At 49.4% G+C, this 25,410-nt stretch overlaps 2 protein-coding genes across 6 annotated transcripts in view; one reads left to right on the plus strand and one right to left on the minus strand.

Moving 5' to 3' along the window:
• Positions 1 to 3,410, minus strand: part of EXOSC7 (exosome component 7) — a 36,883-nt gene extending 33,473 nt beyond the window's left edge. Inside the window, exon 1 of the mRNA XM_027038513.2 lies at positions 3,054 to 3,410. Coding sequence (XP_026894314.2) covers positions 3,054 to 3,335 — 282 coding nt within the window. The 5' untranslated portion in view covers positions 3,336 to 3,410. The remainder of the gene's footprint in view (positions 1 to 3,053) is intronic.
• The window catches only part of ZDHHC3 (zinc finger DHHC-type palmitoyltransferase 3), a 59,908-nt gene continuing 37,804 nt past the window's right edge, over positions 3,307 to 25,410 (plus strand). Inside the window, exons 1-2 of one of the 5 annotated variants that reach the window (XM_027038507.2) lie at positions 3,307 to 3,447; positions 21,900 to 22,229. In XM_027038507.2, the coding sequence (XP_026894308.1) occupies positions 21,924 to 22,229 (306 nt within the window). In that variant the 5' untranslated portion in view covers positions 3,307 to 3,447; positions 21,900 to 21,923. Of the gene's footprint in view, positions 3,448 to 9,197; positions 10,106 to 21,899; positions 22,230 to 25,410 lie in introns of those variants that run through there. The other 4 variants (XM_027038508.2, XM_053219552.1, XM_053219554.1 and 1 more) reach the window with 4 other exon arrangements.

Genomic DNA, 25,410 nt, shown 5'->3' on the forward strand with positions numbered 1-25,410 from the left:
CCTGGAGAAACACTTGTAACCTTCTAATACATACTTTTTTTGCTTGGGCCAGTTAGTTGGTTACCATTACTAGCAACTGAGTCCTCAACACACATTGTCAGGTTAATTTCAACTGCTTCTAACCACCACCAAACCAGGATGAAATACCCCTAAGATAGTAAAGGAATCAAAGGCTGAAAAGAAAGGGATGACAGAGGGGCGCCTGGGTGGCTCCATCAGTTAAGCGTCCGACTTCAGCTCAGGTCACGATCTCGCGGTCCGTGAGTTCGAGCCCCACGTCGGGCTCTGAGCTGATGGCTCAGAGCCTGGAGCCTGCTTCAGATTCTGTGTCTCCCTCTCTCTCTGCCCCTCCCCCATTCATGCTCTGTCTCTCCGTCCCAAAAATAAATAAAAGTTAAAAAAAAACATTTAAGGGGCACCTGGGTGGCTCAGTTGGTTGAGCAGCCGACTTCGGCTCAGGTCACGATCTCGCAGTCCGTGAGTTCGAGCCCCGCATCGGGCTCTGTGCTGACAGCTCGGAGCCTGGAGCCTGTTTCGGATTCTGTGTCTCCCTCTCTCTGACCCTCCCCCGTTCATGCTGTCTCTCTCTGTCTCAAAAATAAATAAACGTTAAAAAAAAAAATTTAAAAAAAAATTTAAGAAAGGGATGAGAGAAACTGAAACTGACCATACTGAACCAAAGGTGAAAAATAAAAAAACGAGTAGATCTATAGGTAAGGGCAAGAACAGGATTCCAGCGAGGCACTACTGGCACTCAAAGACCAACACAGAAGTTGGTCAAAAGACAAAACAAAAGTTAAGGCGATTTAAAAAAAATTAATTCAGTCTTTCTTTTTTTAATGTTTATTTTTTATTTTTATTTTTTAATGTTTATTTTTGAGAGAGAGAGAGTCAGAGTGAGAGGAGAGGGGCAGACAGAGGGAGACACAGAATCAGAAGCAGGTTCGAGGCTATGAGATGTCAGTACAGAGCCCGAAGCAGGGTTCAAACCCAAGAACTGCAAGATCATGACCTGAGGCGAAGTCGGATGTTTAACTGACTAAGACACCCAGGTGCCCCAAAAGTTGAGGCGATTTTAGAACTGAGTCGGTGGAAGCTCAATCACCTGCCTTCTGACCTTTATTCAGATGGTATAAATTCAGTTTCCCTCCTCCATAAATACAGCAATTTTGTGGCCAACGTTAATAGTCCTTACGAAGAGATTTATTTAAAGTCAGTTACTCTGTATGGCTCTACCATACACAGAACAGACATTTAACAATTGTGGCCCTAATATGTTCATGGTACTGGTAAGACAGAGGTTTAATTTTAAAAATGAAAACAATGTCCAACTTACCTCCTTTTTAAGAAATACCCTACTCAACGTCACTGAGTATCTACTAAGTGCTGGACACTGGCGAGGTTTTAAAAGTACCATACAGACAAATCAACAGATTATTACCTCCCAAGATCTATGATGGAATGACTGAGCCTCTAAAACTCCTAGGATCAGGCTTCTAGCCACCTCTGCAACCTAATCTCCCACCACTACCCCCAGCCCACCCCTGTGGCTCCACACTTTCTCCACCTAAAAGCCTGTGGGTGGACTCAGCGTCCCTTCCTCCTGCAAGGCTCAAACCTACTTAATTAATTCTTAAGCGTACTAAGAGCTCAGTTCAAATACTATTTCCTTAGGGAAGCTTCCCCTGACTTCCCAGAGTAGATCAGGTCCCTGATTTTTTTTCCCTTCACAGCTATCAGTACAATTTTACATACAAACACACAAAGAGATCTATAATTTCTGTCTCTTCCTTCTAGCATGGGAGCTATATAAGGGCAGGCTCCTTCCTATCCCTTGAGTCTAGCTCAGTTCTAGGTTGAATGAATGAATACTGAGTCCTGAAAATACACAGGAGGGACACTTGACATAGATTAGGGGAACAATTCCACCTCCTTAGGGAAGCCCTCCGAACATCACAGACCAATATTGTATAGCTCCTTTAATCTCCACAAACTATACCACTCCCTTAGCAAACATCTTATATTCCATTGCCTTTACTTTATTCATCTTTGGAATAATAAAGGAATCAAAGGCTGATGGAAAGGGGACACCAGGAACTAAATTCGATCCTATTGGACCAAAAGTGAAAAGTAAAACACAAAATGATTAGGTCTCTATGGGCAAGAACAGGGCTGTGGTGAGGCTTTGCCCAGACATCTGGGGATGTGTTACAGATAAGATACATCTGGGGAGGTTACAGATAAGGTCACACTTGGCTTTCCCTGGTAGTTCATTAGGCCCAACATTCTCCAACTCTCGCTCTGGAGAGGTCAAGACCTGGGACCGAAGACTAAGCACAGAAGATCTGACTATAGTTACAGCTGCCTCTGGGAATCTCAGACCTCCACGGCAGAACTAAGGCCACCGGCTGTAAATCCGTTTTTTTTGTTTGTTTGTTTGTTTTTTTTTTTTTAAGTAGGCTTCACGCCCAGCGCAGAGCCCAACCCGGGTCTTAAATTCAGGACCCCGAGATCAAGATCCGGGCTGACATCAAGAGTCCGGTGTTTAACGAACTGAGCCTCCCAGGCTCCCCTCCGGTGGGCGATTTGTATTTTCAAAGCGCTTTCACTTCAGTGTCTTCTCTCCCTGTGCTTCCCAACCACGAGGTAAGGAACAGCGGGCCAGAAGCCCACCGCCAACCCCCATTTCCTAGTAGAGAAAAGCGAGGCTCAGCCCAGTGATGCGACGCGCGAGAGCTGAAGAGTCTGTCCCGGGGGTGATGCTCCCTCATTGAGAAAAGGCCTCAGGGACTGCCCACCCCTTCCCATCCAGGTTTGGAACCTTGTACAAGCGGAAGGCTGCAGGTACGCACACAGTCCTAAGTGGACGCTCGTCGTGGGGTCCTGAACACAACCGCATCGCGCGTTTCGGGCGGCACACGCCGGCCTCAGTGCTTTCTAACCACAAGGTAAACCCAGCCCGCCGCCTGGCCGCCGCCTCCCGAGCGAACCGAGGGCGCGCCGAGACGCGCAGGGCCAGGGGCACCCGGGGCCTGACGCCGCGGCGTAGCTACCTGAACGCCGTGCACGATATACACCTTCTCGGCCTCGCTCAGCGCCACGGACGCCATGCTGCCGAGCCGTCCCGTTCGCCACACGTCATCGGCTCGCGTCGCTCCCGCGCCGGCCGCGCCCCCCCCCCCCCAATGCGCTTGTGCGTCATCAGCCGGCGCGGCGGCCGCTCCTGCAGCCACCGCTGCTGCCGCCACCGCCGGCAGCTCGATGGGCTTCTCCTGCGCGCCGCCCCGTGTCTGGAAGAGTCCAGGAAGCCGCGGCGCCTCGTGCCGGGGAGCCATCGCTGCAGCCCGAGGCCGGGTCCCGGGTCGGGGGCTGCAGGGGGAGGCGACGGCGGCGGCGGTGGGAGCCCCACCGGGGGCCTGGGACTGGGGAACTGCCTCCGGCTTCACGGTCAGTGGGGAGGGGGAACTGGGGTTGAGTGAAAAAGGCTGGGGTGAGGCCAGAGGCGTGGGCCGGGGCGGGAGCTTAGGACTTGCAGTGGGAGAGGCGCGCGTCGCAGTTTGCTGGGAGCTGGAGTTGAAGTAGCAGGTCGTGCGTGCGCGCGTGTGTGCGTGTGCGTGTGTGTGTGAGAGAGAGAGCGAGAGGGAGAGAGAGAAGAGAGACCGACCCCGAGTGAGGGGAGGCGGACGTCGTGATTGTCCTGAGGGGCTGTCTCCTTGCTCTCCTCCTCTCTTCCCCCCGCCCTCCCTCCTGCGTTTCCCTAGTCCCTAGAATGTTTGAAAAGAAGAGACGATGAAGCCCTCTTTACTTCCTTCTCGGTGGGAAGGGTCCGAGCCAGAAGTGAGTGCCCATTAGTCCCGAGGCGTCCTACACCCCAAGGATTCCACCTCCCTGCCCGCTCTCTGGGGCTGACCAGACGCACACCCAGAACCTTGCGGGATCCCCCTTGTCCGGGGTGGTCGCTGGAGCATTCTCCCAGAGGAGGGGGCAGAGTCTTGGTAACCGGCGCTGGCGAAGGACACAGTGCCCAGCCATCTCCAGCGATGGCTGGAAGCTCGGCCTAAGGGAGTGATCGCTGGGAGCTGTGGACTGTTGCCCCCTCCCCCCTCCCCCCCCACCCCCCCGCCGAAAAAAAGTCAGACCTGGCGGTAGCGAAGTAAAAGTATGGGCCTTAGATATCCAGAAAGGATACCTGCAAGGTGAATATAGGGTCACTGAAGGAGCCCATTAAGGTGAGGCAGATAGGGTATGTACAGATTTTAAAAAGGTTATGTGGATAAATGGGGGAAAGTTAACCCAAAGTGATTGAAGCAAGGGGATCTGATGACTTTTCCAAATGTCCCTCTTCTAAGGAGCCTGCCTCCCTGTTCTCAAAAGCGAAAGTACAATAACCCTTGACAGCTTAATCATCTAAAGAATGTATTTCTCAGGTAGTAGCTTCAGTACTGTTTCACAGATTACTGAGAACTTACTATGGATGGCCTTTGTGCCAACCTTGGAACACTAAAACAAATAAAACACAACTTCTGCCCAGAGAAGCTCCCCAGGCAGAGGGAAAGGCTCTGGGTCAACCTAACCACAGGACGTGGTTAAGAGCTATGATGGTGGCACCAATGAGCACACTGGGGTTAGGGAGGTGGGTCAGAGGAGGGTACAGGGAAGAAGGACCTGCCCATACTCTTAAGTTCTAAACTGCTGAGTTCCAAAATAAATGATCACTTCTTAGTAGACTGGACATCAGTTCTTTCTTATGTCTCTACATAGTTCTCCGTAGGTGCACTTATAGGGAAGACATCTCACATGGTTGGACTTTGCCCTTCAGGGAAACTGGGAGAGGTGAAGCCGAAAGGGTTTTCTTCTGAATGAAAGCGCAGGTGCCCCACCTGTTGTGGCACATGGGGATCTTTTTGATGAGGTAACAAGGGACTGCTGATGTTAGAAATGATATTTTATTCTAGAAGATTGCTCAGAAAGTAGAGACCCTGGACATGGAATTTTAGTAGCTAGGATATCTAAGAGGATTGAAGGTTTAAAAGGTGGCAGCAAATGGACAGATCAGAAAAGACAGAAGGGGGGCTCAGTCGGGTAAGCGTCCAACTTAGACTCAGGTCATGGTCTTGCGGTTCGGGAGTTGGAGCTCTGCATTGGGCTCTGTGCTGACAGCTCAGAGCCTGGAGCCTGCTTCAGATTCTGTGTCTCCCTCGCTCTCTGCCCCTCCCCCGCTTGGGCTCTGTCTCTTGCTCTCAAAAATAAACATTAAAAAAAATTTTTTTTAAAAGAAGGAAGAGTCTGAGTTGGATACCATGGAATCATCTTTATATAGAAATCTTTCAACAGGTCTTTAAAAATATAGAACATATATTTGAACCACTCCCCTGACAATTGGCTAAAGTTTCCTTGCTGGAGAAGGGTTGGCATAATAATATTATTATGATATTAATATTATGAATGATGTCTGACACTTTAGGCTGACTAGGTCTGAAAGGTGTAAACAGTGGAATGTTTACTTTAAATTCTCTACTGAAACAACGGCACCTTCACTAATCATTCTATTCCAATGCTTCCAAAACATTTTTTTATCACATTGGTTGTGACAATGCATTACACATGTTTAAAACTCACAAACTCAGACTTCTTTTTTGATTTATTGGAGCAATCCAAAGAATGCACGTTAGCCAGAAAACGAAGAAGCCAAGGATAACGCCTTAGTCTGTAAAACCAACATGTTTTCCCATCACTGCCAGATTCCTTGGGGGGCATACTGTTTTGTAGGTCTGTCCATTCTGAATCTCTGTACTCCATTAATTTTATTTAACACTAACTTACATAGTGCCCGTTACGCGCCAAGCACTGTTTTTAACCGATTCGATCCTCGCATGAGCCCTATGAGGCAAGTATTATCCCAGTTTCACATATTGGGAAACTGAGGGGCAGAAGGGTCGATTGTCTTGATCAAGGTCGCAGGTCACATGACTAGAAAATGGCAGGGCCAGGATTTGAGACCAGGCAATCCAGCTCCCATCCTTGCATTCCTAACCATCCCTTTATGCAGTCTTCCCACCAGGCTCCCCTTTGTGTTCCTGGAGTATTTGGTGAAGGAGGCCTGTGTTTGTTATGGAATTGATAACTGCCCTAGAAGCTGTACTTTTTATTCCAAAAACAAAGGAGCTCTTCAAGCATAAGTTCACATCCCTTGAATCCTTTTTCTAAAGGAAATGTAGAAAACTGCATAGAACGTGGTGCTGAGGGGGGCACTCCGATGTCTGTTGCAGTCAACCCTTTTATTATTTTTTTAATGTTTATTTTAATTGTGAGAGAAAGAACGAGAGTGGGGGAGGGGCAGGGAGAGAGGGAGATACAGAATCCAAAGCAGGCTCCAGGCTCTGGGCTGTAGCACGGGGCCCAAGACAGGGCTCGAACCCACGAACTGCGAGCTCGTGACCTGAGCAGAAGTCGGCCGCTTAACCCACTGAGCCATTCAGGCGCCCCTCAGTCGATCCTTTTAGATAAGGGAAAAGGTTACATACAGGCCAAGTACAGCTTAACTCAGAGTAGCTGAGGAGAGCCCTCAACAACAGAGAAGGATGATGGATCTGGGACGGAGGATTGAGATAGGCATGGAGACCCAGATTCTAACCATGTGCCTTCCTCCCAGAATAGACATCCGGAAGCTCTTCAAACAGGAAGTGTTTGTTTGCAGGCCTGGGAGTGTCTAGTGTTCTTGTGGGCCCGAAGAGATGAGACACTGAACACACCTGCCTAAAAGGAGTTTAGGATTTACTCTAGCTGGGGAGCCCAGGCACTTGAACAAGCGCATGAACAAGACCATGAAACAAAGTGCTCAGTTGAGCCCGTGTAGTAATTAGACGTGAGGCCAACCTATAATAAGGCACTAATTGTGCAGGCCAGGCATCAAGGGGGAGAGGTAAAGGCCTGCCGCCAGCCACTCGCAAGCAACAATGACATTACAGAGGTGGAGTAAATCTGTCCCACCTAGCCTTGGTTAATTAAAGCAATAAAAGCCAGTTACAGAAGAGCTTGGGGCAATGCTGAGTCTGTGGGGTCAAAGTTGCAGAGAGCTCTTCAAAGCCCAGCAGGGGAACATCTTCTTTCCAGTCTTTAAGAGAGGTAGCCAAGTTCTAGGCTTTTCTTTACCTTTGCATTTTCACAATCAGCCCAGCACCCCAGAAAAGCAAAAGTGAGCGACCCTGTTTCCCTATAGAACTGTTTCCTTTAAACCCTCTGATTTGTCCTGCCTGTACCTCGTCTGAAAACACACTCGATGTAAATAACCTGTCAGGCCAGCAGGTCTTGCTCTTCTAGAAATTACAACTTGTAATTCCACTGGTAGAAAAATTGATAGGAATACATGGGTGACGCTTATTCTCATTAGAGGAAGGGTCTTCACGTGTGTTTCATTTTGAGAGGGCAGCGGGGCGCTTAAGTCCTTCATTAGGGCACGTGTGGGAAAAAAGGGGTCCCATATTCTGATTAGCCAATCTGGAAATACTTAAGCACACTTACACATGCTGATAGCCACAGAATCCAAACAGAAATGGTGGAGTGAGGTCTGGATATTGACCTGTTGGGGAAAAAAAGGAAGCAAATGCCATGCCTCCAGTTTCTTCCTGGTTTTGCATGTTTTCATCCTTTGCTTTCCTCTTTGAAAGCGGATTTCCAGAAACAACGGCTAGGTCATTCCTGGCTGTGAACTCTGAAGGTAAGAAGGCTCCAGTTCCGTGTCCCACCTAGTTCAGTTATTCTTCCAAGAAATGCAGGGAAATACCAAGAAAACTCCATCTTTTCTCTCCTCCAAACTGGAACCTTCCAGGGATGTAGAAACTTGACATTTGAACCCTGAATTTTCTGGGCCACCCGAGACATGAATTTCTCCTTGTCAGGGTCTGTGGGGATGGAATGCCTTTGGGTGGGATAGATACCTCACCTTAGAAAAATAAACCTAACGGGACAAAGGCAGTTCTGGCCACGGTTCTGTTGCAGTAAGTATTGGCTTTGCTATGTGTGTATTCCTAAACCAAGAAATAGACAATCTAGAAAGGCCAGATGATGAGGAAACTAATGATCTGTGGTGGAAAGACTACTGGGTGTCTACTCCAGTGATCTGGGCTTTGCTGCACATCATTTTTTCTGATTTTGAGTAAGTCAGTTAACCTCTCTAAGCCTCATTTTACCCTAAAATTTGTATCTTTACCAGATGGTAAATAAAGCTCAGAACCGATCATGGTTTTACATATACTTAAACAATGAAAAATGGTCATTAGATTTTAAGGTTTCTCTCTTAAACCTTAAATCAAGCATCCGATTCTTGAATTCGGTTCAGGTCATGATCCCAGGGTCATGGGGTCAAGCCCCACGTCAGGCTCTGAGTGTGGAGCCTGCTTAAGATTCTCCCTCCCCCTCCCCCCAATTTGCACATTCTCTCTCTAAAAAGAATAAAATAAAATCTATTACAAGATTTCTCTCTTTTACCACTTGGATGCATTTTGATAGTGCTTTTTCCACTCTGAAAAAAAAATTAAGTGAATTAACAAAAGGAAATGGTAATTACATGCCATACTTTAAAAAAAGAAATTTTTTTTTAATGTTTTATTTATTTCTGAGACAGAGAGAGACCGAGCATGAGCAGGGGAGGGGCAGAGAGAGAGGGAGACACAGAATCCGAAGCAGGATCCAGGCTCTGAGCCATCAGCCCAGAGCCCGACGCGGGGCTCGAACTCATAGACCGCGAGATCATGACCCGAGCCAAAGTCGGACACTCAACCGACTGAGCCACCCAGGTGCCCCCACATGCCATACTTGATTGAAAACCTGAACACGCTCAGGAAGATTGCTAACAGTTATTGGTGGATTTCTGTTTGAATATTAACAAACAACGAGGAAAGGAAGTTAAGGGATGCTTTTGGTAAAAATATAAACCCAAGAAATTCACAATGAAAATATTGAATTTGTTCACGAGAACAAAGGAATCAGAATCTCAACCCTGAAAGGGATCTTAGCAATCAGCTCAGTCTTCTCTCTTGTTTTGTAGAAGACGACACTGGGGCTCCTGGGTGGCTCAGTTATTTAAGCGTCTGACTTCGACTCAGGTCATGATCTCGTGGTTCGTGGGTTCGAGCCCCACATCGGGCTCTGTGCTAACAGCTCAGAGCCTGGAGCCGGCTTCAGATTCTGTGTCTCCCTCTCTTTCTGGCCCTCCCCCACTCATTCTCTCTCTCTCTCAAAAATAAACATTAAAAAATATATAATTATGGATGAAGACACTGAGGTCCAGGGAGGGGGCAACTGTCTTGCCGGAGATCATGAGATAGGAAGCTGTAGGAGTGGGAATAGAATTCTGGCGTCCTGACTCCAAGCCCAGTATTCATTTAGCAGTAGCATCCATCTGTCTCCAGAGCCCTCAAATAGGTGCCAGAGAGCCTGTTGCCTTGGTAGGCAGGGGCTACGGACTTGGACAGCCTTGTTCCTTGGTCCCGGGCTCCTCCAGGGCTCTGCTCTTGCATGGCACTTACTGATGTCTGGGATAAGTGGTATCGGACATCTGAAAGCTAAATGGCTGCCCTGCTTGTGGCCCAGTGCCATTGCAGTGACTGTTTTCTCTTTCTCTCTCGTAGCTCTTCTCCGATCCCTCCAAGGGCTTTGGCTTTTAGTCTTTCAAAAAGCCAAGCTCTTGCCTGGATGATGTCACAGTGGCTGCTTGTCCGCACATGGCACAGTGTGGGGACAGGTGCCGTTTTCAGCACCCTCAGGTGGGACCCTTTGCTGGTTGGTCTCTGCCTAGCATGGGGGGGGGGCTTTCTCCCCGAAAAAGCAGCGTGCTGGAACTTGGCCCCACAAGAAGCATTCCCCACCAGAAGCAGGTTTGAGGGACCCAATCTTAGGGTGACTCTCCTGGCTGAAGCTTCACATCCTTCCTGCTTCCTAGGTTAAGGCAGGATCAGCCTTCCAAATGTTCGCCGGTGCTCAGCCAGGGCCCCACCTGAGAGGACAGAATGCTTAAGTTCAGGCCTGGGGCCTGTGAACGCCCCCACACGTGGCCCAGCCGATACCGCCACCTCCTCATAACCGTGTATGGGCAGGACACCAAACAGTAAGTCCCCCAAGGTCACGGTGGAGGCCCCAGCACACCTCTCCCTTTGGTTTTCTAGTCATGGGGCAAAATGAATGGTTGTAGTGAGGCGTAAACAGCAGGCTCTGGAATGAGAGCAGGCTTGGGAGCGTACCCTGTCACCTGCTTCTCAGAAATAGGAACTCAGCGGGGTGCCTGGGCGGCTCAGTCGGTTGAGCGTCCAACTTCGGCTCAGGTCACGATCTCGCAGTGTGTGAGTTCGAGCCCCACGTCGGGCTCTGTGCTGACAGCTCGGAGCCTGGAGCCCGCTTCAGATTCTGTGTCTCCCCCTCTCTCTGCCCCTCCCCTGCTCATGCTCTGTCTCTGTCTCAAAAATAAATAAAAACATTTTTTAAAAAAATCTTGCTCAGTTGGTTGAGCATGACTTTGGCTCAGGTCATGATCTCACGGTTTGTGGGTTGGAGCTCCTTCATCGGGGTTCTCTGTCAGCACAGAGCCTGGAGCCTGCTTCAGATTCTGTGTCTCCCTCTCCCTCCGCCCCTCCCCCACTCATGCTCTCTCTCTCTCTCTCTCTCTCTCTCTCTCTCTCTCTCTCTCTCTATCTGTCAAAAATAAATAAACATTTCAAAAAAAACTAAAAAAAAAAAAAAGAAAAGAAATAGGAACTCAGGCAAATCTCTCCATGCCTCGGTTTCCGCATCTCAAAGGGGGATGGGAAAGCCAGGGTTTATATCGACAAGATAGAGTAGATGTGCAGATCAAACAGGATGAGACATGTCTAGCGCCCAGCCCGATGCCTGGCAGGTAGTAGACACCCAGGAAGAATCTGGGCCCCGCCCTTACATTCAGCGTGCCTACCGGGACAGAGGCCAGAAGGCAGTTCAGGGCCAGATGAGACCACTGCACCTGATTACTAAGGGTTCACATTCAGTGAGAGTAACACACTCCGACCGTGTTGAAGGTAGCTAGGTTGGTGATACATTGTTACCTTTGGAAAGAGTTTGCCGCTAAGTTGCAGATTTCTGGAAGGAGTTCTTTCAGGGAGATGGCAGCACAAGCCAGTGGTAGATGCCGTCCACTAGACCGAGAGGGGAAGTTAGCCCCCTCTCTAGATGTTGTTTTGGAAGTTGAACTCACTCCTGGAGCTTTATTTCTTTTTTTTTGTTTGTTTTGTTTTACATTTACTTATTTTTGAGAAACAGAGCGAGACAAAGCGTGAGCGGGGGAGGGGCAGAGAGAGGAGACAGAATCTGAAGCAGGCTCCAGGCTCTGAGCAAGCGGTCAGCACAGAGCCTGATGCGGGGCTCGAACCCACGAACGGTGAGATCACGACCTGAGCCAAAGTCAGACGCTCAACCGACTGAGCCACCCAGGTGCCTGTAGAGCTTCATTTCTTTACCCATCTATTGAGTGGGCTGGACCACGGAGCACCTCGGTGCCTTAGTCAGTTGAGCGTCTAACTCTTGATTTGAGCCCACGATTCGTGGGTTCAAGCCCTGTTTTGGGCTCTGTGCTGACAGTGTGGAGCCTGCTTGGGATTCTCTTTCTCTTTCTCTCTCTTTTTCTTTCTCTCTTCTTCTCACCCACCCCCCAAAAAACAGGCTGAACCAGAGTTTGGAAGAGGTCAGGTAATTCCTACAGTCTCTTTCTGAAAAGCTGTGTGTTAAAAAAATTTTTAATGAAATGGTTTATCTATGTCCTCCCTCCTCATAGGCATTTAGTTCATGTTGGTGCATGCCTGAAGACAGCACTGCATGTTTTGTCTAAAACTTATATTTTTGACAAAATCTCAAATGGGCTTCCATTTCCTCATCTATGGAACATGAGGAGTTTGACCAAAATCGAATAGATGGTCTTTAAGGTTCCTTCCAGCTCTAAAATTCTGGCCCAGACAGTGATATTTATTTATTTATTTATTTTATTATTTTATTTAAAAAATTTGTTTTAATGTTTATTTTTGAGAGAGAGAGAGAGAGAGACAGAGAACACGAGCAGGGGAGGGGCAGAGAGAGAGGAAGACACAGAATCCGAAGCAGGCTCCAGGCTCTGAGCTGTCAGCCCAGAGCCCGACGCGGGGCTGGAACGCACGAACCACGAGATCCTGACCTGAGCTGAAGTCGGACGCTTAACTGACTGAGCCACCCAGGCGCCCCTGATTTTTATTTTTTAATCAGTTAATCTTAAGCATGGTCTTGTTTAAAGTCTCGTGAATTTTCCACATTGTCATCACATATCACGAAGCATACCTAGAAAAGGAGAACGTAGAATGTGTTACCCAAACGAGTGTAGTTCCTACTGATCCCCAACGTTTGTGCCCCATGTTACGGCATCCTATATGCGGGTACGTGTTTCTTTAATAGATCTAGAAAGTCACGAGGTGGTGAACTAGTGGAAGGAGTGTTAGCCCCCATGAGCTGTCCAAATCCCAGACTCTGTTCTGAAACGAAGGCCTACTGTTAGAAGTCTGCGTGTGCACACAAGTGGGTTTTAAAAGAAGGTGTGGCCAGGGGTACCTGGGTGGCTCAGTCAGTCAAGCACGGACTTCGGCTCAGGTCACGATCTCACGGTTTGTGAGTTCAAGCCCCGCATCAGGCTCGCTGCTGTGAACACAGAGCCCACTTGGATCCTCTGTCTCCCTCTCTCTTTGCACCTCCCCTACTTGTCCTTTCATCATAAATTGATAAGGAAGGAAGGAAGGAAGGAAGGAAGGAAGGAAGGAAGGAAGGAAGGAAGGAAGGAAGGAAGGAAAGAAAGGCCAGTTATGAGGCAAGAAGGCAAATTTAGCTTACTGACCACTACCTGATTTTCTCCGTAAACTTTAATGTCGATAGGATTTGGCTTGGGGATGTGATGTTTTACCGTTTTGTTTTGTTTTCTTTAAGTGTTTTGTTGAAGGTTGAGTATGTCAGAAGACAAGAGGTGGGCAGAGCGTGACAGACCCTCCACGGAGGGAGGAAATCGTGTAGACCTAGAACAGGCCAGGTGTTTTCCCTGCCTGGACACCCTCCTTGGCTGGCAGCTTGTGATACAGATGAACCACCCTTTGAACCTTTGAACCACACCCTTGCCTTTTGGGGAAAGAAAAGTTTAGTGACTCATTTTGTTTTTGGTTTTGTTTTTAATGAAATGTATCAAACACACAGTGATTCGTGGCTCATTCTTTGTTTTTCTGAGAACCGTCTAAAAATGGGCATAAAATTGGGACTCCTGGCTGCCTCAGTCGGTAGAGCTTGCGACTTTTTATCTCAGGGTTGTAAGTTTGAGCCCCACACTGGGTTTAGGGCTTACTTAAAAATAAAATCTTTGAAGGAAAAATAAATGATAAAAAATGGGTATAAAATTTGCAACCCTTTTAGATCCTAGCACAAATTAAGAGAATTGTAGCTCCGATTAATTCGTCTTTTACTTTGCTTCAGGTTCCTTTCTAAAGCTTCTAGGATATAGATCATTTATTCATCTTTGAAATTGTAGGGCTGGCTTTTGAACGCTTTTAAGTCTGTCACTCGGAAATGTGAGAAATTCTAAAAGAGGCAGACACCATATTCTTGAGACAGTGGAATTTAAACCAGGAAGGTTATTGATATACCCGTTAAGATGAATTTCTTAACATTAAGATGAATTGAGAAAAATGGTAGAAATATCAGAAAAGATGCTACTTTCTTCCAGGGGGCCTTTTAAGGGATTGTAGGGGTAGACAGAGTTATTTAACTGCAGTAAAAGTTAGTTTAGTTGAGAGTGCAACATTTAGGGCAAGTTCAAGAGGATACAAGACAAGCCCCCCCCAACGGCAATTCAGCATAATACTAGATTTATTAACATGTTAACTATTCACCTGAAACAAATTTTGACCTAAGCTAAAAGCCTTCTAGTTAAGGGTTTCTACTACCTTGCTATGTTCATGACATCTGCTCAAGAGGGGATGAAATTGAGTTTCAACTATATAGTTCCCACTTGTAGGGATCCAGAAAGCTTAATCCTTAAAAAAAAAAAAAAATTGTTTTTTTGAGTATTTGGATGATCCTTTTCTCTATGTCAAGGGAAAAAGATTGCACCTGATTGGAGCTGATGAAGCCAGACTGCAGACAGATATTTCATACAAGCCATAATGGTTGGGTTTGTTTATGCTGCTTTAAATCTGTACAGTCCCAAAACCTTCTTCTATGCTGTGGGTGACTGCATGCGTGGATGTGAGAACGTGAGTGGGTGTGGTGTCTCAGGAAAGTAAAATTCACAAAGTACTTCGAGATGCTTCTAAGGATTTTAGATCTAGCTCCGCTGATCCATGACTCTTCAGTATAGGATCTTATGTCATGAAAGCCGGTGAAGTTGGCAATCTGAGAGGATCTGCCGTCCCTGGGATCCTTGTTGGATTGAGAACAGTTGAGTTTGGGGACTCTGATGCATCCATCACAGAACTTGGATGTCATGGCTTTGATCCTGGCGCATAAAGCCTGGGCTTTGGGTCAGTTGTCTTAGGGCAGGTGATGGATTTATAAGGATTTGCTCCTCCTTCAACAAACGATGATTAAGTCCAGGCACTAGATCCGGACTCTTCCCATCGCTGATGGTCAACCTGCCGATGGGCCACAGGGAGATGGGGCCTGTGAACTTGGCCTTAGCATCAGCCTCTCAAACCCCTTTGGTGTGGCTCCGCTGTGGATGGGCAGCACGGGAACTGAGTCATAAGTGGCATCCCGCAAAGCCAACGCCACACCCCAGTCCCTGGGGCTTGTAGGGCCCCGGGCTGCGTTTCACTAACCACATTTGTGTCTGCCTGTCTGTGTGAGTGGAAGGGCACACTTGTGGTCAGGGATAATGAAGCACGTGAGTTATTGATGGATCTGGAGGTAGTTCTCTGGACCAGATGCAGTGGCGTGTGTTTTTGTTTTTGTTTCAGGGAATTAACGCTAATTTCAGTCATTTCTTGCTTTTTGTTTCTGAACGTCTAAGAAGGAAGGCTAGAGGATTTCCTTAGATTTACCCCACACTGCCCCCGACAGAGCTCAGATGGTCATTCGGCCAGTGCATCTTCCTTCTCGCGTGGATCTTTAGCTCTAGGGAGCCTCAGAAGTCCTCTGCTTCTGTGAATCCACCTCGGACCTCCTTACCCCCAGGGCTTAGTCCCTCTGCCTTTCTGGGCCTCGCTGCACTCCTCTGCCAGGCGGAAGAATAATTACTTCGGGCCTGAATTACGTGTGGACAAGCCAACTCTTTTTAATGCTACAGAACCCTTGGCCAAAAAAACACAACACAATTACTATAATTAAAATTGCAAAATGATCACTGTTTTCAGTCTTTCTTCAGAACCAACATGGAAGAGGAACAGAAAACCTCCTTCCACCCAGCTGGAACTCTCACCTGTTGCCTGAGTGCCTCTCTGGGCTCTTTGGCCTCTGGTGGACTCTGAACCCTCTCATCTTTCTTGCCTGTCAGCAGTGCCCAAGTGGCCTTACTAATAGCGTGAATACCATCCTCAGAGCTTTCTCAGAGACTGGGGTGCCTCACCAGTACCCCCAGGGTGAAGTCCCAACTCATCATGAAGCTCAAGGCCTTGTAAAACAGCCTACAGAACATAACCCTGCCTTTAAAAAAAAAACTTTTTTTAACGTTTATTCATTTTTGAGACACAGAGAGACAGAGCGTGAACAGGGGAGGGTCAGAGAGAGAGGGAGACACAGAATCCGAAGCAGGCTCCAAGCTCAGCTGTCAGCACAGAGCCCGACGCGGGGCTCGAACTCACGGACCGCGAGATCATGCCCTGAGCCAAAGCCAGACGCTTAACCGACTGAGCCACCCAGGCACCCCAGCCCTGCCTTTAAAGCTTCATTTCCACCTAACACCCCCACCCCCTGTGCCCAACACAGCCCAGGTGTGTGCACACTCACACACAGCACCCTGGACATCCGGCTCCCCCGGGCTGCATCACCACTCCCCCTGCCTTTGGGCAGAACACTTCACCTGGCTCCGTGGCCTGCTCAGAGCCCCTCCCTTTAGATGTCCTGGCCGCGAGAAAGCCTATTTATCTCACTTCTGGGCTTTGTTTGCTTTGGGGTGGTGCTGTTTGCCTCTCCATTGTGCTGTTCATTAGAAACCTGCGTGTTAGGATCATTGTGGGGTGGGTCTGTGCAGTTTCTGTATCTATTCACTCAAGAAATATTGATTTGAGCATAAACTCATGAGATACCAGGCTCCAATGCTAAACGAAATGGGACCTGCAGGTTAATAGAACAGAGCAAATAAGACTGGTCTTAGCAGATGGGAGCTGGGAGAGAAGAATGGCAGGGCCCGAACAGGGCAGCACACACACATTATTGCCCTCACCATCCCTTGTGTGGGAACCCCCTGCATAGTTCCTTACATATAGTGGCTGCTCCATGAATATTTTTCTGAATTGAAACAAATTGAATTGAAGACAGAGTCAAGAGGGTAAACAGGGCAAAGGAATGAGATGAAAGGGGTGGAGAGGGAGAATGGAGGAGGCTGCCCCTCCGAGGGCATGAGCTGGCAGGCAGGATTGAAGCCTCCCCCCCACCAGCCTCCTTGCATGTGCGCCCCAGAGGCCTGAGCAAACACTTCGTGCGCGCCCCAGAGGCCCGAGCAAACAGTTCTGCCCAACCCTTGCAAGCAAGGACTCTCACATGGGGAGTAGGTTATGGGCAAAGAGCCACTTCTCACCCCCAAGGATTAGAGTTTCCCCAATTCAAACTAGAAAAGCAAAAGAGGTCAGTGTTTGGCTTTTCGAGTGTTGTCTTCAGAGGTAGAGTGAAGGGAAGGTGTGCAGTTTGCTCCAGGTGAGTTTTCTCCCGTGTTTCTCAGATTCTCAGTTGGCTAATTGAAGGAACAAATCCTTACTGGCACACTACTGCATTGCTCTTAAGGGGCCTGGGGGTTAGGTGCACTTTTTATAACAGTATGCCTTGATTGGTTTCGAGCAGGGTATTTTGAGACTCTAAAGTGTGGGTTAGAGTGTGAACTTCAGCCCAACACTTGGTGTGTCTAGCTCTGCCTGGTGTGCCCTTGGCCGAGTGCTTTCCCAGATCGCAGACTGTCCCTCACCAACGAGGGGCAACAGGACAACAGAGCTCCTCTATACACATCTGGTCCCGCATTGTTTAAGGATGGAACATTCCAGTTATGGCCCTCCACCTACTTCATAGTCCTACTTGCTGCACCCTCCACCATCTAGAATATGGCCATGCCCCTGAAAGTAAGGCACACGGGGCCTCCAGAGGTGGGCCTTTTACTCAAGGCATTTTACTCCAGCATTCGTGTAATGACACGCACAGTAAGTGGCCACTATGTGCCAGGCCCTGGGCTAATGAAAAGACATCCAGCCCACAGGAACTGTTTGGTGGGAGAACATAGCACCTTCCTAAAGTCCTATTACCTAAAAGGAGTACCCTTCTGTTACAAAGAGATCTAATCGTGGTTTAGTTGCATTTGTTTTTCAGCCTTCGGCCCGTCAGTGATCATAAATGGACAATTTGTCGGGAACCACTGTAGACACAGAAATGACAGTAGCCAGCAATGGAACAGGAAGACAACCATGCAAAGGAAACGTTGGAATTAAAATTATAGTAGTCTGAACAGGCCAGCTGGTGTGAGGCCGAGAGCCCGCAGTGAATCTCTGTAACCCCTGAGGACATCATTACCTAACACACTCCAGTAATTGATGCTCTGGGTGATGACCTTAAGTCACTCCAGAGAAATGGACGGTTATTGTACTTAAGACAGGGACAGCTGTCGGTAGCTTTTTTTTGTCCTTATCTTACTTGCATTTTTTATTTTTCGTTTCTATCTTAACCACCCTAATGGTTAAAACGTGGTTACCGGGAAATTTACTTCTGCGGAAAGGCCTATTCCTCAGCACAATCACACATACGAAACATCACCCCAGTTTACTCACGTTGCCATTTGTGTGGTCAAGAATGAGTAACTGTCAGAGGACAGGATACGGTCAACTAGTCCAAATATACTGTGAGCATAATTTCATCCCTGGAAATATCTGAACAGGAGCATCGTTCTAAAGTTTATTTGCAGTGATCGTGCATTTCAAAAATTCACACCTTGGGGCGCCTGGGTGGCTCAGTCGGTTAAGCGTCCGACTTCAGCTCGGGTCACGATCTCCCAGTTCATGAGTTTGAGCCCCGCGTCGGGCTCTGCTGACAGCTCAGAGTGTGGAGCCTGCTTCCGGTTCTGTGTCTCCCTCTCTCTCTCAAAAATGGATAAACATTTATTTATTTTTTTAAACGTTTATTTATTTTTGAGACAGAGAGAGACAGAGCATGAACCGGGGAGGGGCAGAGAGAGAGGGAGACACAGAATCGGAAGCAGGCTCCAGGCTCTGAGCCATCAGCCCAGAGCCCGACACGGGGCTCGAACTCACGGAGAACTCACGGACCGCGAGATCGTGACCTGAGCTGACGTCCGACGCTTGACCGACTGAGCCACCCAGGCACCCCAAAAATAGATAAACATTTAAAAAACACACACACGCCTTTCTGATCATCGAAGAGTTTGATGGAGCACACAAGTGAGCTGACGCTCAGGCTGCAGAGGACAGGAGGTTATGCTGCCACAGACGTTGGAGGGGTGGGGCGAGTTGTGACCGACCACCAGTGTCACACTGAGCTGCTCAGTGGGTGGCTAACAACGGCCTGAAACCGTAGGTCAGCAAACTTCTGCACAGAGCTAGAGAGTAAATACTCCAGGCTTGCCGGTCAGCCAGCCTCCCTCACAGCTGCTCAGCGGTGCCAACGCAAGGCAAAAGCAGACATAGTATGTGTCCAAATGGCATGGCTGTGGTTCAATACAACTTTATTGGTTTAGAGCCTGAGTACCCACAAATCTGTACGGCAGCAGGAAAAACCAAGGGAATAACATGGGCATTGTCAAAATGGGGAGCTTTGATCAGCTTTCGAATCGCTGTGGGATTTCATGGGATTTCAGCCTTCCACCTGTTGGCTTTGGGTCGAGCGGAGCTTGGAATTTTAGAATTTGCTGGGCCCAGGTCGAGTCCTAGACATCCCAGTCTACGAGCTCCTGCTGTCCTTCCATGTGGTGCTTCAGAAGGTATGCTTGCATCTTTAACGCCTTTGAGTTGTCACCGGCAACACTGATTGCCATTGTCTTGTGGACAGCACTGGCTTGCTTTGTTAGAAGATTCTGGTTGGTGGCCTTTTGGGAACTGCTGCTCTTACTCATACTTGGGACGGTCATTCCCTGTGTGTTGCGACTTCTCTTTCCTCAGCTCCCAGCATAGGGTACCCAGCATGTGATAGTCCCTCTTGAGTATTTGTTGAGTCGATGTTGCTTTGGACAAGTACACACTACACGTTTAGCTGCCTTTCGGGCACCAATTCGCCGCCGTGCTGGGAGGGGAGGCCCTGGCCTTGTTCTTTCATTATTAGTCTGTGCAACGTTTGACTCCAGAACGTCTGTCATTTTGAGTAGTAGTTACTGCTGTCCCCTCTCAGCTTTCTAGACACATCCGTACTCGTCATGATGGTAGCGTATTCAGTCCAGATGCTCTTTCTCTGTGGGGGAAGCAGGCAGCGGAGGCAGAAGGCAAAGGGTGAGGAAAAGCCGACACAACCATTGAAAGTTTGCACTTGCCCTTTAGAGCCACGGTCTTCAGAAAAACCCACGTCGCCAGTGCTGCTTTTGAACGATTTCCTCTGCTACGAAGGGAGTAGCGTTCTCAGAGGACCAAGATGTCCTTTGCTGTGCTGCGGACTGTGCTACGGCGGCTTCTCCGCGGCCCCGCCATCAGGGTCAGCCCCCCGCCGGCACAGTGTCTGACTGAGAAACCCATCTGGTGATGCAACAGGCCGCCACGTGTACGATAAAGAATCGGAGGAGGGAAATCTGTACTTGCTATGTTTTGTGGCGCGTGCCGTGGACAGATAGACTTCATTATCGATCCTTAGCTATTTCATTGCTGTCTCCAGAGACGCGAGCTGCAGCCGTTAGGAAAAAGGGGCGTGTTGCTCAGTGCTTGTTTAGGAAGGAATGGACGTCTTTCCTAGAGACAATACGTGCGTGGTGTGTGAGGGCTATTCCAGGCCACAGATTCATCACGGGCACCTCCTGCTCCATCGGCCCTCACACCAGCCCTTTGACGAGGAGGCTGGGATGAGGAGGCAGGTGAGGCGACCAAGGCTCATGGAGCCCCACAGCCAGGCGGTGCGGACACATTGTTGGACTCATTGTCCAACATTCTCCACTTGACCCCGTCACCCAAGAGGAGGGCAGAGCTAAGGGAGTCTCTTATTCCTGGAAAATCAACCATTTTGGCCCTAGGATTAAAAAGCCTGGTTTGTTTCGAGAACCTTCCCTATCTAGGTTTTGCCTTTACCATCAGCTAATGTAGTAGTAAGTTAGCATGTCTTTTTTTTAAATTTTTAATGTTTATTCATTTTTGAGAGAGAGAGAGAACGAGCGGGGGAGGGGCAGAGAGAGAGGGAGACGCAGAATCTGAAGCAGGCTCCAAGCTCCAAGCTATTATTAGCACAGAGCCCCATGTGGGGCTTGAACCCACGAACCATGAGATCATGACCTGAGCTGAAGTCAGATGCTCAACTGACTAAGCCACCCAGGTGCCCCCTCCCCCCCCCCCCCCCCCCCCCCCGTAAGTTAGACTGCAACTTAATGGTTGCAGCTTAAGCCTGGTTCTGGGGAAGCAGGTACTCTCGTTCTGCTCATCCCTGTTAACCGCAGACAGCCTCAACATCAGTCTCTGGGTTTGTCCTTGGTGTAGAGACAGCAGTGCTAACACTGAAGAGTTTTCCCAGAGTGCTTGGCACTCTGTGCCCCATCTTGCCTTTGAAGTCACAAGTGGAATATAATCTGTTGAGACACTGTCTTCCCAGCAGACCCCTAACAAATGAAGAGACCCACATTCTAGTCCCACTTCTGAGCTGGCGTCCTGTGTGTAGCTGTTGGTCTGGCTGACCTTGGGTGAGGCATTTGCCCTTCAAAGGCTCCCTTTTCATTATCTGTCATGCGAAGGCTTTGGGCAAGGTGGCCCTATTTTGCAAAGGCTAAGTTAACTCTCAGAAATAGGGAAGAGAGCTGAGAACTCACTTTTTTTTTTTTTTTTTTAAAGGAAACTCAGTGCCCAGTGTGGGGCCCAGACTCACAACCCCAAGATCAGGAGTCACATGCTCTAGCGGCCAGGTGCCCCAAGAACTCACATTTTATTTATTTAATTAATTATTTATTATTTTTTTAATGTTTATCTACTTTTTAGAGAGAGAGAGAAAGTGGGGGAGGGACAGAGGAGAGAGAGACATAGAATCCGAAGCAGGCTCCGGGTTCTGAGCCGTCAGCACAGAGCCTGACGCGGGGCTGGAACTCACGAATCGCGAGATCGTGAGCTGAGCCGAAGTTGGACGCTCAGTCAACTGAGCCATCCAGGAGCCCCAAGAACTCACATTTTAAATTTTTTTTTTTTTTAACATTTATTTATTTTTGAGACAGAGAGAGACAGAGCATGAACGGGGGAGGGGCAGAGAGAGAGGGAGACACAGAATCGGAAGTAGGCTCCAGGCTCTGAGCCATCAGCCCAGAGCCCGACGCGGGGCTCGAACTCACGGACCGCGAGATCGTGACCCGAGCCAAAGTCGGACGCTCAACCGACTGAGCCACCCAGGCGCCCCAAGAACTCACATTTTAAATGAACAGAAGGTTTAGGCGGCTTTCCTGCAGGAAGTTCGCACATCAACACTCATGGCTCACTTTGGAAAGATAATTTTGTCAGGTCTCCTTGATAACAAGACAACACCAAATTTCTGGGTTCTTTCTTCTCTTCCAGATGCCAGTATGGACAGAATAGCTTATGATGCTTATCCCCACCCACCACTTCCGAGACATTGAGCGGAAGCCAGAATACCTCCAGCCGGAGAAGTGTGTCCCACCTCCCCACCCCGGTCCTGTGGGAACCATGTGGTTTATCCGCGACGGCTGTGGCATTGCCTGTGCCATTGTCACCTGGTTTCTGGTCCTTTACGCGGAGTTTGTGGTCCTCTTTGTCATGCTGATTCCATCCCGAGACTATGTGTACAGCGTCATCAACGGAATCGTGTTCAACCTGCTGGCCTTCTTGGCCCTGGCTTCCCACTGCCGGGCCATGCTGACGGACCCCGTGAGTATGTCTGGGCTTGTTTTGACCAGCCCACACTCTGCTTCTCTGGTCCTGGCATGGCCGCAGCCTGCATGCTCCTTCCCCTGGACCTTGGGCGTGTGGAGATCAGGAGGGCCAGGGCTGGGGTGGGGAAGTGGACTCAGGGCCCCCGGAGGACGCCATCTGTGCCACAGCGTATCCGTCTTGGTCGAATGATTCTGTCCGTATACTGATGTAGACGTTAATGGAGGCTGCTCTGGGTGAGCTCCGGTCCAGGTGAAATCCAGCCTCTAGTTAGAAAGGCTCAGCCCGATAAGCATGGCGACTGGGGGCCGGTCATCAGAGTGGCAAGCATGCTCGGGGGCCGGGGGGAGTTTGGTCAGGCCGGGGCTTCCCGGTGAAGACAGGACTGCAGCTAGGTGCTCTCGAAATTAAAGCCATACCCAATTCCAGGAACCTGCACGGAAATGGCCTTCACTTTGTTTGGGCGAGGCTCGCCTTTTCCTGAAAAGCTGGACAAGCCTGTTTCAGGCCGCAGCAAGTGCCTCTTGGTGAATATCTGTGGGGAAAGCGGTGGTGTTCTGCCTGAGGACTTAGCGAAATATACCAGCTGTGCAAGTGGCCATTGAATGTCGTGTACCCTGGCATTAAATCCTCTGCTCCCCTTCATTATCTTGTGTAGGGAAAGGAGAGCGCGTGATTTGATAAAGACCTCCTGTGGCTTTGTTGTTTGAGTGCGTAGGACGAGTGTGTTTAAATTAGGAAAGGGAAGACACAGACTTTGTTTCTGTGAGCCCCGGGGAAAGCACACTAGAGACCCTGGGTCCCGGGCTGGTTCCCTTCTCAGAGGGCTCTGTTTCCTGCGGGTTCAGGTGGTGGGTGTTACCCCATCCGCCGGGGAGAGCAGCTTTCGCAGCTCAGTTCCGCGTCCAGATAGCACCTCTTCTCGCGCAGGACCATCTGCGGGGTCACCAGACAGTCGGCGCCTGAAGGAAACCAAGTTCAGATTTCCCCTGCTATCTGAGAGTAGAGAGTTCCCGGGAAACCTTTCATAAGCTAGAATCACATAAAGCGAAGAAGCAGTTGCCGTTTTGTAAGAGCAAGACACCCTCTTCAGATTTGTTTCGGTTGGCAAAAGCAGGTACTAAAGTAGGTCTCTTGGAAAAGCAAAGCGACGTAAGGAGAACGGTTTATAATTGAGGGGAAGCCTGCGCCCGGTTATGATCGGGGTGCCCTCTGTCTAGAGAAGACGGGTGAGGCCAGCCCTGTGCGACTGAGGCTGTGGCGGGGGAAAGCGCCAGTTGCCGTGGAAGAGCAAGGGCGGGGACGTTCACCAGTCTAGGCGGCGTTGGCTGCTCGGGTCACACCCAAGCCAGGTCTTGTGAGCGCTGTGTATGCTGTCGGGGGAGGTGACAGGCGGTAGGGAGGGAGGACACTGATGGTGTGCCAGGCAGAGTAACATGGACGAAGACAGGAATGCAGGCATGTGGCTCCTCGAGGCCCCCAGGAGCTGTTTGCGATGGTGGGAACTTGGGAGGGCGATAGGTTTGGGCTGGCGGTGTGGGCGGAGTGCCAAAGCAGTTGGGTGACGAGGGGCAGTCTAGAGCCCCTGAGGATTTTAAATAAAAGAGTGGCAGGGTGCCTGGGTGGCTTAGTCAGTTAAGCGTCGGACTTCAGCCCAGGTCACGATCTCATGGTTGTGAGTTCGAGCCCCGCATCGGGCTCTGTGCTGACAGCCCGGAGCCTGCTTCAGATTCTGTGTCTCCGTCTCTCTCTCAAAAATAAATGCACATTAAAAAAAAAAAAAAGTGGCAAGATGTAGGTGTCATTTTACAGGGATCACTCTGGCAGTGGTGAGGAAGAGCCCTGGGGGCACCGCGGGATGGGATCCAATCCCAATGCATGTGCATTGAGTGCCTCCTCTGTGAAAGGTCCTTTTTGAGCAATGGACACAGCTGTGAGCAAGTCAGACCAGACGCCCCTGCCCGCCTGAAGCTCGCGTCCCGGCACAGGGGTCAGGCAGTGAAGACATAGGAGAACGAGGGAATTTCAAACATCGATGAGTGTTTTAGAGACAATCGAAGGGTGTGACCGAGGTGATGTGGCAGTGACTTTTCTGCGGCGCAGGGGGCCTTCTTTACCTGAAGGGAGTCTGAGAAGACCTCAGAGCAGTGCCACCTGACTGAGACCACGAAGCTGTGAGTCAGGCAAACGAAGCTTTGAGGGCAGAGCCTTCCGGGAAGAGGAGAGAGCAGGTGCAAAGGCCCAGAGGTGGGTACGTGCTTGGGGTGTTTGAGGAACAGGACTAAGACCTGGGTGACCAAAGCATGGTGAGTCGGGGCAAGAGGAGCCAGAAGAGGCGGATGGAAGCCAGATTGGGCAGGACCCTGAGGGCCTCACGAAAGCTTTGGTCTTTACCCTAAATGCAGCAGGAAGCCATCAGAGAGGCATGATGTAACCTGATTTTTTTTTTTAATGTTTATTTAATTTTGAGAGACAGGGAAAGAGACAGAGTACGAGCAGGGGAGGGGCAGAGAGAGAGAGAGGGAGACACAGAATCCGAAGCGGGCTCCGGGCTGTCAGCACAGAGCCCAATGCGGGGCTCAAACCCATGAACTACGAGATCATGACCTGAGTCGAAGTTGGACAGTTAACTGACTGAGCCACCTAGGCGCCCCGGCATAACCTGATTTTTAAAACGACAGTGCCTTGTGCTTGTGATGGAGGTGGGGCAGAGACCCGGGAAGATCACCGGGATTGCAGTGGCCCACACAGGACGGGGTAGTGGCTCAGACCAAAATGGGAGCTGTGAATCTGGGCAGAAGCTATTAGATTTGGAGTATCTTTTAAGCCACTGATTCTCAAACCTGGCTACACATTGGACTACTTTAGGGAGCTTTGAAAGAGTACCGGTGCCCGGGCCCCACCCCCAGAGATTCTGCTCTGATTGGTTTGGGGCAGAGCCCTGGGTGTTGGGGTGCTTTAAAGCTCCCAGGTGTCCCTTGTGTTCAGCTAGGTCTGAGAAGCTCTGTGCAGAGGGGTTGATTGACCGAATGGAAAGGGACTGGACAGTGTGCTGTCCAGAGCCTTCGCCTGAGCAGCTCTAGGGGAGTATTGGTGCCATTGAGTAAATGGGAACATCTAGAAGAACAGATTTTGGAGAGAAATCAAAGCTTCTGTTCTGGCCAACTGTGTATTACAC

This window comes from Acinonyx jubatus, chromosome A2 (assembly GCF_027475565.1).
Source record: "Acinonyx jubatus isolate Ajub_Pintada_27869175 chromosome A2, VMU_Ajub_asm_v1.0, whole genome shotgun sequence".
Classification (NCBI taxonomy): domain Eukaryota; kingdom Metazoa; phylum Chordata; class Mammalia; order Carnivora; family Felidae; genus Acinonyx; species Acinonyx jubatus.